Genomic DNA, 16,657 nt, shown 5'->3' with positions numbered 1-16,657 from the left:
TTTATATTTCCAATTTTTCCAAACTGATGCNTTAAGATTTATATTTCCAATTTTTCCAAACTGATGCAACTTCAGTGCATCATTTGAAGGTTGTACTGAAGTTGCTCCAATTCAACAACTTTTACTGGCAGAGCCAAAAATGTTTGAATATATTTAGGCACCTGGTGGCAGTTATAGAAAATGATATTTGGCATTCAAAGAAAGCAATATTGACAGGCACTAAGAAAAGAAATGAAGGACAGTCTCCTGTGTAAGATTCATCCATTTTCTTGACCCATCCATCCACCCTGACCACCTCCTTTACCCTACATGGTCATATTTCCTGTCTCCTCTTAAAATGTGTATGTCAGCAATCACTTTAGAAAAAAAAAAGTAAAAGCTTGGCATGAAAATATTTGCTCTCTTGTAGTTACATTTGTGAACATTTAAATGTAGTTGTGCCACCATCACTGCAGGATGTAGAGTTAAACTTGTGCCACCACCATAACTGCTGATGCTGACTGCATCCTGTCTGTCTGTCCATCACTGATGTGCCTTTTCCATTCTCCTTGATCATGGCTACTGTTGTCGCCTCCTCTCCTCCAGTGTAATAAGTCAGTGTGTGATGTTGGATGGCTGCTGACATTGTGTCCTATGACTCACATCGGGGTGGTACTGCTGTCCCAGCACATCTCGGTACCCCTCAACCCTCCACCCTCTCTGCATCCTCCCATCCCTCCTCAACTCTCCCTTCTGTTTCTGTTTGGACGGCACCTTGCCTGGTGGGCAGGGACATCTGCTAATAATAAGTAAACATACTGTAGAGGTGATACACACAAATACAAACCTTCGCCTGCACACAAACATGTGCACAGTCCTGTTGGGCAGTTGTGCTGTTAAGCCTGTTTTCCATCGCAATTATTGTGTTTTCATTAGTCACATCCCCCCCTTTTTTTTTCTGTGGAGTAAGAGGAGCGAAAATAAATAAATAAAAGCTGGCGAAAAAAGGGACAGCGCTGGCAGAAGGCACAAAGTGCTGGCCAGTGGAAAGTCCAATGATGATAGAGGCCAAATTGACATTGGAACTGAGTGAGACTGTGTGTGCTTAATAGCATGTGCTTGTGCTACAAAGAGATACGGGATCACAGTTTATGCTTTTAATAGAATATAGGCTTTGGAGATGTACTGTATGGACATCTGCTAAGGTATAGAACAAAATGTAACTAAAAATGTTGCATTGCATCACAGTATTTGTCTTAACAGGATGTATAATTAGAATTCAGATCCACAAACAGAGAAGTTTTTACTCTGGTTGACATGTCGGTCTCTGATTATCAACCTGTGAAACACGTTGAACATGTCCGTACTGAGGTGAGGTCTGCTTAAGACAGACACCTTGGCCTGTTTTATGTAAATACCACACTTAAACACTCCTCCTTTAAAGGGGCCTGAGCGCTCGTAAACCTTGACAGACCCCTGGGCCTCGCCGCTGCCCATAAAACACTGACTGTTTATGGATGCCTGTACCTGCATCCTTCCACCATAAACACTTTTCTTTGTCCTTCTGGGAGTTAGCAGGTGAAGAGCAGAGAAGGGGGACTAGACTATGTCTGCACAACCAGGAAGCATTTTCAGTCATGCCTACAATAATGTAAAAAACATTGTTTTCTCACTATAGTAATCCTAAGAGCTTTTATCAAAGGCAGCTGGACTTCTCTTATTGGTTCTTTAGTTGCAGAAGTGAAAAGAGAAGTCTTCTACTGTGTCATCTACTGAAACTCTTTGGATTACCATGACCTGGATGAGTAAAGATCTACACAGACACATGCGTCCATAATATCATTTTTGAGATAGTTTAGTGTTGAAATTTGATGCCTGAAATGTTAGAAAAGCATAAATCTCTTTAAAGATGGAGTCTGTGATTCTGGACAAAGATTGTTGATATGTAGCGACTTAGCATATTTAAATGTCCAGATTTACTGTCCCTCTTGCGTCTTTCTTCCCCCAACCAGCTTTCCCTCCATTCTCTCCCCATCATCCATGCAAGAGCACAGACCTGCCCAGGATTAGTGAAGTATGGATTGGTCCAAGCCATTAAATTTGTTTCCCATTTGCAGAGCCAGGCTGTGGACAGCTAGCAGACGGCGAGGGGATATTAGCTGAATTGAGCAAAAAGTGTTTTGAATCTGACTTGTGTACTCCACCTTTATGTGAAAGGGAATTTGAATCATGAGCTTGACAGCATTTCTGGACATTTTCAAAGTGCTGTTTGTCACCAGAGCAAGCGTGACAACCTGAGAGCACCAGCAGGTCAAGGTTGCTAAACCTTTATCACTGGGCAACAGCTGATATCACATGACAGATCTGTATATCACGTCAGCATCCTGAAAAGCTCTCTTTGACATATTTATCTACTTAATAGAGAGCCTGTTCATTTTTCAGTGGCGGAAGAACTTGATTTTCTGTCAAAACGGAAAATGTATTTTCATATTTATGTATTTGTGTGGACATGCTCTCATTCTTCCTCATCAGTGTCCTGCAGTATCTGCTGCCCTCGAGCTTCTTGTCGCCTCTCCCTCCTTGTTTCTGCTCTGAATGGGCGTCATACCGTCCGCTTGGTGCCATTGTCATTGTTGAGCCAAAGTTCTTTTAATCATGCCGCTACCCAAGCCCGCTGTGATTTACTAGCTCTCTACATCCATAGGCATCCACTCCAGCCAATTGCATTAAAGAGATAAATAACTAGACCAATAAAAGTGTTGTGAGTGGGCTGAATGGGCCCTGGAATGCTCATCGTCCATTTGGTGCAGTAAGCTTTTGGGGGGGGGGCAGGGGGCGGTGAATCAGGGGATGGGGTGGGGCTTTTAGTGGAAGGTTTTTTAGGGGTGATATTGTGATTGGTGGTGGAGGTGATGTCATGTCATCCATCTTAGGGAGCCACTTCATTAGGCTAATGGAAGGGCTGGACTGCTCACTGTTCGTTCCTGTGCATGAGTGTGTGTGTGTGTGTGCGTTTGTCCTTCCATTGATGGCAGCTTCCAAGGCTAAAGTAGTTATGAAGACTAAAGTGATTTTATTAGCCAGGCACATAGCCCATCACTGTGTATGGGCATAAACGTACGTGTGTGTGTGTGTGTGTGTGTGTGTGTAGGTGTGTGCGTGTGTGTGTGTGTGTGTGTATGTGTGCCGTTGTTTTCACACGGTGCGGTAATGACACTGTTTTAGGTGCGGGCAGATAATACAGTGCGTCTGAGGAGCTAAAACACACCTTTTTCTTTTGATGTTTAAACTACAATCACATTCCCTTCAATGACTTGCAAAAATGTGAAGTGCAGAGAGGATCCTAACCACACTTTAAGGTAATATCAATGATAGACTTTGATTTGTCACTGGCTTAAATTAGTATGTCACTTCAAATGGTCGTCTTGTGCCGACTGAAGAGGACAAATGGAAGTGCTCTTTGAATTCGCTGCGCCGCCCGACCTCCTCTCTCGCTGTCACTCTTCCTCTCTATTCTTCTCTTTTCGTTTTCTCTCTATTGTCAGCTTTTCCACCTGAAGCCCACATGAGCTTCTTTCTGGACAAGTGCTGTCTTTATGAGAATGATTCCTCTGATTCCATTCCTCACTTTGTTGCTGAGGTCATTCCACCTTCCGCAGACTGTTTCATCCATTTCTTCATATTTTTTAGATGTCTTGTGAGACCTGACATTGACTTGTTTGATAACACCTTCTTGATCTGTTCATTTGAACTCTTTTCTGTGATTAATTCTGTTTATTGCCCAAAAGAAAACATTCATCACGTAATACTACCGAGGGCTGCCACTCACAAGTGTTTTTCTATCGATTAATCGATCACTATTTTACTGAATATTTGATTAAACAATACATTTCTTCACTAATTGCAAAGCAAAATGATCATTTCATCAATTATTAAAATACATTTTTAAAAAAAGAGGGCTTATTTTTTAAGTAACTTGTACCTTAACAAAGTCAAAAGGTTTGATGCAACGTGGACATTTTACACAGCATCCAAAGCAACTTATTTTTTCTGATTGTTTAATTTCTCTCTGATTTTGTTAGAAACTTCAAATTTTAGGAAAATACAGCTGAATTTAGAGCACAGCCATCATCTTTAACTTGTGTTTGGTGAGTTTGTGGAACAATGGTTTTAAAATCAGGACTTCAGTGGCACAGAGCAGCAAGGCAGCTGCTAGTTAACGTATAGTCTTAATCAGGTGCGTGTCCGTCACTATTTCATACTTGTTCTGTTGTCTGACAACAGAAACAAACAGACAAAAATATGTACATGACAGCTTAGTTAGGAATTTGTCTGTTTTAAAATACAATATATGTGAGCACAGAGAGACGCAAACAGAAGTAAAAGAGTCTCATTGTGTTGTGCTGCCATCCAAAATATACACAGTGCACAAACCAAACCTTTGTACTTTGTCATAAATAGTACTCCCATTCGTTCAAAACATTAGAAACTTTTAAACTGAACCGAGCCGTACTGTCCAACACTGGACCACTGAGTGCAGCTGACCAGTGACTACAGTCAAAAAGAACTGACAATTACACAATACTGAAGAAAAACATTTATTATATTGAAGTAAAACAAGAAAAAAAGAAACGTGCTGGTTAAAAACATGGATGTCGGCACATTTTCAGCATTGGCATCATGCTTATGCTGACTAACTGTGGCATTTCCCAAAACTATAGTTAAATAGTTGATGTTCTTTCGCTGGCCTTGAGGCAGGAGTGGCAATTCCTTTCATTACATGCTTCTAAATGCTAAATAATATTGTCACTATTAAGAGATTAAGGCAATCTTTTAGTCCTCTAGAAGTGTCCTCTAGAATGCATTAATCATAATATTTTCATCGCGCTAAACTCAGTAGCAGAAAAACCACGATTCAGTCAATGGAGCGACTCTACTTACTTTATATTCACAAACAACACGGCCAGCAGGGAATAAAATAAAGATCAAATTAAATTTAACAAAAAGCAACACCTAGAAAGTCATCCATTAGCAAACTCCTCCAATTTCCCTCGCCTGATTTTATGGATCCTACAAGATGTCATCACAGGGCATCAACCCAATATTGCACTAATCTGTTTATGTACAGTATTTAGATTGTAATATGAGGATAAATAAACTATTTGTGCATCCAGGCTTGCACAGCGGAGGTGTTAATGAAACAGAGTAGCCACACTGTGTCCAAGCTGTGCTCTATGTTTTATTCAATAACCTCTTTTTCCAGAGGAAAGTAAATATTAAAAAACAAAAACAAAAGTCAACTTAAACATATGCTCTCCATACCCATTAATATGTGTAAATGAGAGAAAGGGATGGCGGCTAGCCGTAGCGCAGCGCCGGTATCCCCCACGTAGGGACACCTGCTACCAGAGCAAAGGTACAGGAGCCAAGCTGTTTCCTATTAATATTAATTTCTTCGTTAGTACTTTCTGCTACTGAAATCACAAACCACCCTGAGTAGGAATTAAAATATTCCCTGTTGTTTACTTGTTGCTTGTCACTGCCATTAATTTGAAGTTTCTACGCTCAGATCTGACGAATTCTGACATTTCCAGATGAACACATGTAGAGGTGGACATCTCCTTTGAACTCAGAGTGAAACTTTGATGATGTCACGGATTGAAAGATACGAAAACTTGTCAATGTTTATTGGATTTCTGTCAAACAAGTTGCATCTTAGAAGACGGCTTCCCTGCTACCAGATCTGAGTCAACTTTTCTTTTTACTTTATATAACAAGAGACAACATCATTAGAGGACTTTGCTGTCAAGGATGTTATTATCTGACGTAACCTGTGGGCCACAGGTAACGTCAGATAATATGTATGATGTGAGATATTTGTACAAGTTTTTCCCTTGGTGTTTCGGGACCATGTTTGAAGTGCTAGAAATGATTCAAAATGTGTTTGTTTTGTCAGGATGATAAGGGAGTTTTCAGTATCTGTATAAAAAAAAAAAAAAAAAAAGCAAAAAAAGATTACAGAAGACGAACCAGATATGGTTCCCAGTGAAGCGTTGTTGCATTAAAAAGTGTAAAGACATCGTGATTCGCTGCAATATATTAATATGTTAATCTGCACCATTTCACAAGGGCTTATACTCTATAGAGCGTTCTCCAAGCTTTGTGTATGTATGTTACGTGCCCACGCCTGTATTAGTGGGCCTTTGCATTTCAAAGCGCAGTGCTTGTTTGGCGTGTGTCCGGGTGTGCGCACTGCGGTGGCCTTTAACGCCTGTCCCTGGTGCAGATCGATTTTGTGCCTAGCCAGCAGCCCACTGCTAACCTTGAGGTAAGCTGGTGTAATGAGATCGCATCTGACAGCATTGACTCACACCTGACAGCACTGACACTCTCCTCCCAGCCAGGGAGAGACACAGACATGCAGAGTGGGTAAAGGGCGGGTCCTCTGTGTGCGCTGTTAAAAGCTTTGATTTCTTTTAATTTCCCTACATTATATATTTTACATCTTCTACAGAAGTCAGGCTGCAGCTACAGTTGCAGCAGTTTATAATCACGTTAGTATTTATTTTTAAAACCTTTAACTTGCAAGTGACAGAACCAGTGTGTGCTGCGCCACAGTAGTTTTCTTTTGTTATCCCATAATCCCTGACTACAATATCTCTTGGGAGAAAATAGAGAGGAAATGGTGTGTTGGGCATGCCTCGTCCATGAGAATGCCAAGATTTCATGGTGAACCTCTATATTATTGAAGCCTTAGCAGCTGCAGCCTCTTGGAGTGCACTTGAATTCAGAATGTAGATTTGCTGTTGCTCTGTGGTCTGAGTCTGTAGGCAGTGCTGAGTTATGCATGACCCCCTGTCCAGCCAAAGCTTGTGATAAAAAGTTTTATTTCTGTATATTCTGGATGGATTAAAACCTATGCTACAGCAGGCCACGGGGATCATTTGTCACGACTCACACTTGTGGACCCTGAACAATGTGGAATCTAATTTGAAAATAATTAAAATCTGGCTGCCCATCGAAGCCATCAGTGTGATGTAGCAGTGAACATAACATGAGATGACTCTTTCCTTTAAACCTGTGACAAGCATACTGGAGCTGATTCAGAGGTGCATGTATCATGCTCCAATTGGATAAGATGAGACGGGGATAACCATTATCTGAGTGGTGGTAATTGAAACAATAATGGACATGGTAACAGCTTGGAAAATAGCATTGATCCATCATCAAAGATGAGCCCTCTTTGTGCATTAAAAGCATGACTAAATGGTGCAAACTGATATTGCTCTCGGTCATGGCTATGTCTAGTTGGCTAATTGAAAAAGAAATGAGCAAAATGAGTGTTTTGTGATGTGTGGAAGAGTGATTCTCTCACCTTACCTCAGCAGGGCTTTGAATCCCCCCCACAGCCTGGGATTTCCAAGGAAAGATTAGCCAAAGACTCGGCGTGATTTCAGCGGAAGTGTGTAATTGGAATTCAATTCCTGTATACCTACGTACAGATGTAGACTAGTAAGCCAGTGGGACCCAGATCGATAGGAATCTAACAGCTTTAGCCCTTGTTCAGCTCAGGAGCATCCTCAGCAGGTTACGTCTTTGTCTCAACCTTGTCTACACATTCTTCCAGTCTTACTTTCTGCTGTGCTGTCTGACCTTGACACATTTTCTTCCACCTGGCGTACCTCTTTGCTGATGTCCGACTTTCACCGGGTTGAAGTGGTACTGTGCTGCGACTAGCCAATAGACCGAACACTGCTAGGCTGGATGAACACATGGAAAATGAGATCACTGACCTACAGCAAAGGTTAGACTTCAGTAAGCATGAGCAGTCAGATGATGCCTGGTGTAAGGGTTGGAGGTTTAATAAACTACTGCTGGCCATAAGCCTATTGTTTTACCTGTCTGCTCGCAATCTCATGTGGATGTGCATGTGTGTGTCTGTGTGTGTAATGTGATGTGACTGCAGCTGCAGCCCTCATTGGGGCGAGCTGTGTTAAGCTGAAATGTTGTTATTGATTACACACAAAGATTGTGATGGAAAAGCTACAAAGTGTGAATGGGCTCCAGGTAGTTGTGTGTGTGTGTGTGTGTGTGTGTGTGTGTGTGTGTGTGTGTGTGTGTGTGTGTGTGCTGTCCATCAGCCTCTTGCTAATCCATTAGGGGGTACGGGGGCTGGGGACACTGGCAGAGAGGAACCAGTGAGGGGAAGAGAGGAGTGTTTGAGGCAGAGGTAGAACTATTGTACTTTACCTAAATTATTTCATATTGGTCATTCATTTACTTGAGTGTTTCCATTTTATGAGTCTCTGTACTTTCCCTCCATTCTTCCTTCCCTAAATATTTATAATTACTTACAGATATTGCGTCCACATATATATTAAGCTTTAAAATGTAAATTATTTGTGTTATTTGTTATTTTTCTAACTAAAGGGCCAGAATATTTTCTCCCTGACATAAAGCACGTTTCCCGCTTGCTCTCTACCCCTTTCTGTTTTTGCTACATGTAATTACTTAAGCACGCTTATTGTCTCTCCACATGTATGTGTCTGTATGTGTACACTAAGGCAGTATATCCAATTACACTAACATGCACATGCACTCTGTTAGGATACTCTCCTCCACTTTGTCTTCCTGCCTTCCCTTCAGAGACACCTGTGGTTAGCCACACACACAAACACATGCTCTCCCTCTCTCTCACACACACACACACACACACACACACACCTGGTCTCTCCCACCTCCCTGCCAGAGTGTGAGTCTCTTTATGAGAAGCCTGCCTGGCGCCCAACTGTGAGGCCCTTTTAATTAGAGCCATGCTGTTAAGCACAGACCTCCTCCAGTGGTCTCATCCACTCCCCACCACCTCCTTCCTGAAAACCTACACACCCTCTGTCACACATGTGCTCCTCTCTCTCCCTGTCCTTATGGCCTGATTTGTGTGGAAAAAAAAATAATAAAAATATCCAAAAGATCTAAATGAGGATGCAAAAGTATGAACATGACCCTCAGTATTTCTGTATCTTCTTATTCTTGTAGCTTTTGTCAAGATGTAATTAAAATGTTAGACTGAATTAAGTACACTGTAGTCTCGAGGTCTCAACAGCCCTTCTAGATTTTCACCTGATACACAACAACTGCCTAAACTTTAAAGATTAATTGTAGGATTGGACATTATGCCAACATTTTCCAACTGGCCACTATCAGTCCAAGAACTGACTAAATTCCTGGAGGTTTCCGATAATGTTTGAAAAAGAGTGCAGAGGTATGAGGGCAGCGTTTCCCATACACTGATTTATTTCTGTCTCAACATTGCTGATTTTTTAAAATTCATTTGCTATTTAAAATGGGTCAAATCAAATCAAATTAGACAGCTGAACCCCACTCTCTCTCTCTGCCTCTCTGTCAAACCAACCCAGTCTCAAGGCAATTTGTGAAATAGTCACAAAACTTAATCTATTCTTTCGTGTCCTGGAACACAATTTGAAGAAGGACACATGCAGGAGAACAGCGACCAGAACGTGTCCTGTGATCGCAGTGATGGATAGTCTGACTGTTGTAACTGAGAGGGCAGCAGAGGGGAAAATATCTGTAGTTTTGTGAAGCTTTTAACTAGCTCGTCAAGCCTGGCTCCATTAGCTACTAGGCTAGCCTTGCTGCTGCTGCAGCGGCTGCTGCTTCTTTTTCTATTGATTTGGCGGTTGGCATGCATCGTGATTGGTCACGCCATGAAATATCTAGTTCTTCTTGGGGTTTATAACTAGGCGTGTGTTTTTGTATTAATGAACTAAAATAAACGGATTCAGGTAATGACAAATGTCCATCCATCCATCCATCCATCCATCCATCCATCCATCATCTATAGGCTACACCGCTTAGGGTCGTGGGGGTGGAGCCTATCCCCACCGACTTAGGGTGAAGGCAGGGGACAGCCTGGACAGGTCGCCAGGCACAGTCACATTCACACCTACAGACAATTTAGAATCACCAAATAACCTTAACCTGTTTTTGGACTGTGTGGGAGGAAGCCGGAGAACCCGGAGAGAACCCACGCTGCACGGGGAGAACAAGGAAACTCCACGCAGAAAGATCCCGGTGCCCCCACTGAGATGTGAACCTTCTGGCTGCGAGGCAACAGTGCTACCAACTGCACCACCTTGTTGCCCACTGACAAATGTGCTGCTGTTAAAGTATAATATGTGTAGTATAAAATAAGTGTAAAAGAGTACATCATATTGTGGTATTTTTTGTGTTTTTATTACACTGGCAGTGTTTGGGGGAAATTAGTGCTCGTTGCTAACGCAACCATGTTAGCATTGGCGCGCAGCCTCGCCGTAGACCTGGAAGAAATCCATCCTACACAGTCTGTAATGTTTTTATGTATACAGTAGGTGGCGTTACTGCACCTGAGCGTTGGATGCCAACCGCCAAATCAATAGAAGAAGAAGCAGCAGCACCAGCTGCTACAGCAGCTAAGCTAGGCTAGTAGCTAATGGAGCCAGCCTTGACGAGCTAGTTAAAAGCTTCACAAAGCGACAGATATTTTCCCCTCTGCTGCCCTCTCAGTTACAACAGTCAGATTATCCATTGCTGCGATCACAGGACATGTTCCGGTCACCGTTTTCCTGCATGTGTTTTTTCAGAGCTGTATTCGTTTACAGAGAAATGAAAGTAACAACGAGCATGTAGCCTAAACACAGCAAAAGCACTTCTATTTTACCACAAATATACCATCATAGCTATGAGCGATATCGGTGGGATCACTTTCAGAGTGATCTCAGAACAGCTTCTCTCTGCCTGAATATATTCTTGTCTTTTCTATTTGAATGAATACAAAGCTTATACACATGTGTTTATAGAATGTTAACGTTGGTCAGTGTGGGTCACACATCTGTATAGTGATCTCTATAGTTATTAGTCTAGACGGGCCGTAACAGTAGAATTGGTTAATGCCTGACTGTTGGAAGAAAAGAACGACAAAAACATCCCAGTATATGCGCTGTCTAATCGGGGAAAAAATGTGTCCCTGACACGAAACATAAGTCCAATTGAAATGTATTGGTTTGAATTTCATGCTGGGGAACACGAAAAAGTCGGCAAATCGTGGTCCAGGACACGAAACAATAGATTAAATTTCATGACTATTTCATAAATTGCCGTGAGACTGGGTTGGTCAAACACATTGACAAGCGTCCAGTCTGTGAACAACCCTTCCTCTCTGTGCACACCCTGAATCAAATCATGGGAGGATAGAGGATTGTTCTCAGCCTTTCCCAGAACAATGGAATCAATCCGGAGTTCACAAATGGTTAGTATCATGAACACCTCTGCAAGAATTTGTCCAAAACTCTTGCATTTAAGTTAACTCTGATAAATTAGCCTATCTGTTTTAACACAACATTAACCATAAAAACCACTGACAGGTTAAGTAAAGGACACTGATCATCTTATAACAGATAACACATACCCAGTCATGGTCTCTAGCAGGATAGTTTGCCCCACCACAATCCCAAAACTGCTCAGTAATCGATCACGGAACACGGCCAAGAGTTCAAGTTGTTAAGTCATGCTCCAAATCCCCCATATATCAATCTGAATGAGCATTTGTGGGATGCATGTTAGGAAACTTAGTTATATGGAGGCCTCACACCACCATCCACAGAACCAAACTTTTCCACTGCCCAAGTCCTAGTTCATGACACCCCAGGACGTTTTTCAGATGGTTTTGATGTTATGGCTGATTGGTGTACAAGTCCTGTTTGTTTATGAAAACTACTAAATGAAAATATGTTCATGCAAAACATACGAGGTGTGTCAGAAAAGTTCCACGACTGGTGTCACAAAAGGTATTTCAAACCCAAAGTACAAACTACGAGTTTTCCCCTTCAGGAGATCAACCAACACGTCTACAAAGAGATCCTGCGGCCTTGGCTTCGTTCAGTGCGCGAGAAGAGATGATAGTTGAAGCAGGACCAGTGGAGGCTGCTTCACCATGACAACCTGCTCACAGCGCCCTGAGCATCCCACAGTTCCTGGCTGAGAAGAACATCGCCGTACTGGAGCAACCTCCCTACTCACCCCACCTGGCTCCATGGGACTTTTTCCTCTTCCCCAAGCTCAAGGGGGTCATCAAGGGGACCCAGTTTGAAGACGTGGACGACGTCAAGATGGCTGTGATGACGGAGCTACGGAGGATGCCGGAAGAATCCTTCCAGGAATGCATGGCGGTGTGGCAGAGAAGGCTGGGAACGTGTAGTCTCTTTGAAGCGGAAAACTTGTAGTTTGTAGTTTGGATTTGAAATATAGCTTTTGTGACACCAGTCCTGGAACTTTTCTGACACATCCTGTAACATCTATCCTTCATGCTAATGTAGATGGCTGTCAGGTTGGGGAAAAGAAAAAATGACAACACATAACACCCTGAGTTGTGCAGTCATGGCCAAAGTATTCCTGGAATTCAAGCTGTTCCACTTCACTCATAACCTGCATTTTTCCATTTCCCTATTCCAATAATGCCAAACAGACTAACAAAAACAAAACAGGTCTCTTGCATTCATTGGTTATCGTCTGCATCTGGCTGCTGTGATCAAAGAGCTATTGTGTTGGGGGGACCCTCCCTCTGTAAGCTGCTTTTGTAAGGAACCTCCTCAATCAGGGTTAAGTTGATTAGAAACAAAAGCAGGTGGGTTGATGTTATGTTGGATCAGCTCTGGAATTTTGAGCTAAACTTTTCCAAAGCCGCTGCAGCGTGTGTGTCATCCAGTGCCTGGCAGGAAAAGGGATTATAACCTCACAACATACACATAATGCATGCTAACCTCAGTCAGAAACCTTCAGACGGGGGTTACAGCGCAGGTCTGCTACAGCTTCAGAGGGGAGGAACAAGTTGAAGCAATAAGGAGGTCCGCTAATCATCCATTAGACCCAGTTTGCCGGCAGTAAATATGCCCCTGAAGTCTTCTGTCTGTACATTTGGAGGCAGTTTGTAGAAACACAGCGAGCACTGCCTCCATCTGTGACAGCTTGTCTTCAGCTTGATATGGAAAGACAGGTTGTTTAGGACCGTGGGGAATGAGGGATGGAGAAAGAGCAGGGTGGAAGAGAAAAAAGGAGGTGGAGGAGGAGGAGGAAGGCTGCAGCTGTTGTTGTATGTAGTTTAGAGTTGGTCTGCTGTGGTTTGAAAGAAATCACAGCAGAGCCGGAAAGCCAGATAGATAGATAGACACTCACTCACCTCTTCCATCCCTCACCTATTTCATGTGCTAAAGAGCCCCCAATCCTGGGGATTTAGCATAAAAGCCAGAAACAAAGCACCCTTTCTGTGCCACCTTCCTTCTTCTTCCTCCACCTTCTGTGTAGCAAATGCCATCGCTGTGAGAATCCTCCCCCGTTTGCGTCTGTATCGACCCTTCCTCTTCCTCCAAGGAACAGACAGCCTGCTCCTGCTCGGGCCCCTTTTCCTTCTGTTCACAAGGCGGGAGTTTTTATTATGATTGTTTTTAAAGATTTTTTCTCTCTCTCTCTTTTTCTTGCTGCCCAGGGTTGCAGATATTGCAAAAAGCAGAAAGAAGAAAAGAGAGAGAGAGAGAGAGAGAGAAAAAAAAAACACAGGGTGTGGAAAAAAAAGAAGAAAAAGAGCAAGAAAGAGAAGTTATTTTGCTGAGGGACATTTGCAGAGGCAGCTTTTAACACCATCCCTCCCCTTTTTCCCTCCATCTCTCCTTAAACACACTTCACCCCCCTGTTTTTCCTGCTCTTTAAATATTGAGAATCATTGCAAATTCCTCTGCCCCTCTTCCTTTTGATGCCACTGGCCTCCCAACAGCTCAGCAGAAGAAATGCAGTCGGATGGGCTGAAAGGCTCAGTATAGCAACAGCAACAATTCCCTCCATGCGGGACCTCCGTGCTCCCCCCTCCAGGCCTCCGTAAACTGGTCTGAGCTTCGCCTGGTTCCCAGGCCACACCTCTTCCCCCAGCTCCCTGGCTTCTCTGTGTTGAAGGCCAAGCGCTCCCTCTGGGCTGGCTTTGGCTGGGGGGCGACTCTCCCCCCACGCAGCTGAAGCAGACTGAGAGTGACCCGACTGACTCCTGTCACTTTATTTCTTTGCTTTTCAACTGCTCTCCTGCTCACACACATCACAGCCTACTGTTGTCCTCATTCCCCCCTGATTTTTTTTTTCTTTTATTGCTCAGATGGCTGCAATGAAGATGCTATTTAGGATTTTTTTTTCTAACTAGTAGGGTGCAAATGCCTGTGTTGTGGGCTAGCCCAAGAATAAAACACAACCCGAGTTTAGATACGAACAAGATCTTTTCTTAAAGGGCTGCATTCCTTGAAGGCTGCATTCCTTAGTGTGAGCAGTTATTGTTGTTGTTTCTCTAAAGGGAAAAACAGTAAATAGCTGCTAAATAAAGCCGAAGCTGTAAAAGTTACGATGTGCCCAGGCTAACCAGCGGTCAAATCATGGCTGGAGAAATTGCTTTCATGTAAAATGACTGAGTCCCGGGCAGAAAGCAAGTGCAGCAGACTGAGATCATAGACGTGTTACTGCTTAACAGCCCACTTTATGGGACTGGCTCTCTTTGTGTTTTAATGAGGAGGCCATGGATGGGTGGAAAGGCGAGGAGAAAGACGGGAGGGGTGAGTTTGTAGGGGAAGATGAGAGATTAGGAAAAAAAAGACCGAGAGAGAATAAAGGATGGCGTGTTTGGAGGAAATGGTCGTGAGGTTTAATGTCCCCTTCCCTCTTCAGGTCTAATTAGGAGTGAAAGAAGAGGCTGTCAGGTCTTCCTTTAAGTGATGCTGTTAATTTTTCACAGCACATGTACATTTGATGCTTCTCTTCTCTTCTCTTCTCTTCTCTTCTCTTCTCTTCTCTTCTCTTCTCTTCTCTTCTCTTCTCTTCTCTTCTCTTCTGGATCCAAATCTATTGTGGGGTATCACTTTGAGTTTGTACTTCTAACTTAAATGACCGGTTTGCTTTTCTTAGTTTCATTTTGTAGCCTCCAGAAATAATAATAAAATAAAAAAAATCTACACTTTCTCTCCAGGATATTTTAGTTGAGCTATTTTGCGACAAACTTGGATGTCTGTGTGTGTGCACCTCATTCCTCTGAAAAGTGCTTTCAACCACCAGTGCAGTGGTATGAGATTGGCAGTTTGCTGTGTGCTGATAAAGTCACCATCTGTGTGTGTGTGTGTGTGTGTGTGTGTGTGTGTGTGTGTGTGTTTAAGTGTGCCTGTTGGTGAAAGGGAAGAAGAAGGCAGGAGCGGAGGCTGGACACCTCAGGAATGTTTTCTCGATAACAAGATCCCCCAGCACGCTAAACTCTGTTGTGTGTTTTGCTGCACTTTCTTTGTGTGTGTGTGTGTGTGTGTGTGTGTGTGTGTGTGTCCCAGGGGAGGGGGGGCTCTGCAGCTTTATCGCTGTCTTTTGATTGGCCACAAGTGTATTATTCTTTCTGAGTCAAATTGCCATTGATCACACCTGTTCCTACCTGTAAAAGCAAACCGGCTCCTTTGCATTATTGAACATTTTTATCGTGTTGACTTTGACTTACACACACACACACACACACACACACACACACACACACACACACACAGCAACGCAAACAAGCACACACACTTCTACCTGTGAAGCATGACTCCAGATCACTGCTCATGCCTCGTGTGCATCAGTGCAGCATTGTGCAACAGCAGAGCTGTCACTAACTCATGTGTCCTCTACGCTGCTCTCCTCTCTGCAGGCTGCCTCATTAAACTTTCAGCTGAACAGTTAAAAACTCTTCTGCGTTCAGTCCCAACAGGCCGCAGCATAAGAAGAGTAAATTAAATTCAGTCTGTCCACTGGGTTTGAAGTCAGATGGAAGGGTGGCATTTGCCGACTCAGTCTGGAGCCGAGCGTTGCGGTGTCGGCCACAGGTGGTGCTTTGTGAGCACTGACATCGACCTCACAGTCTGCGATGACCCAGACTGTGCTAGAATATCAGTTATCTTTGTTTTTCTCATTCTGTCTGCCTCTGTGTCCCTCCTCATCCCTAGAAAACCTCGGAGATGGCATCGACTACAGTCAGCGGAAGAGAGAGAACATTGGTGAGCTGATCCAGGAGACGCTGCAGATGTTTGAGCGCTACGGAGGAGAAGATGCCTTCATAAACATCAAGTACATGGTACCTACCTATGAGTCCTGCATTAAAAACTGAAGGGGGCAGTCAGCCTGACATTGCACAGACTTTTCATCGGTCCTTCTTCATCTTCTTCCCACCTCTAAACTAAACCTTTATCTTTATCCATCTCACGGAAATTTGCCTCATTAAATATACCAGCATGTTTAAAACTGTATCCAAGTATTGTTTTGTTTTGGTTTAGTTTTTTTTAGCTTCTTTAGTGATTTTTTTTCAAAGCTGAGAAGAAATCCTTGGTGTGTACTGTCTTGTGTTTCAAATCTTCTTTCAAAATGTATGAAAACATTAAAAATTCTGTTGATTTTAAGTGAAACTTCACCCAAAATCTGTGTTTTGACTGTCAAACATTCCTACCCACCCCCCTCCAAGTGATGCTTAAATCTTGACTATAAACTTTGTTCTTCACTTCTTCACAGAGAAAACAAGCTACAGCCAGCTTAGATTTGTGTCAGTTGGAGTAGATTTCGCTGCACACTCACAAGCTTTTAGGGC

The 16,657-nt window shown here is 43.0% G+C and overlaps 1 protein-coding gene across 1 annotated transcript in view; it reads left to right on the top strand.

Moving 5' to 3' along the window:
- pacrg (PARK2 co-regulated) overlaps nt 1-16,436 on the top strand; it is a 173,220-nt gene extending 156,784 nt beyond the window's left edge. The window contains exon 5 of the mRNA XM_008306857.1: nt 16,023-16,436. Within this exon, the coding sequence (XP_008305079.1) occupies nt 16,023-16,183 (161 nt within the window). The 3' untranslated portion in view covers nt 16,184-16,436. The remainder of the gene's footprint in view (nt 1-16,022) is intronic.
- Nucleotides 16,437-16,657: the final 221 nt, after the last annotated feature.

The sequence above is a fragment of the Stegastes partitus genome, unplaced genomic scaffold (genome assembly GCF_000690725.1).
Source record: "Stegastes partitus isolate 25-593 unplaced genomic scaffold, Stegastes_partitus-1.0.2 Scaffold48, whole genome shotgun sequence".
In the NCBI taxonomy this organism is placed as follows: domain Eukaryota; kingdom Metazoa; phylum Chordata; class Actinopteri; family Pomacentridae; genus Stegastes; species Stegastes partitus.
This window is presented reverse-complemented; position numbering and strand designations above follow the sequence as displayed.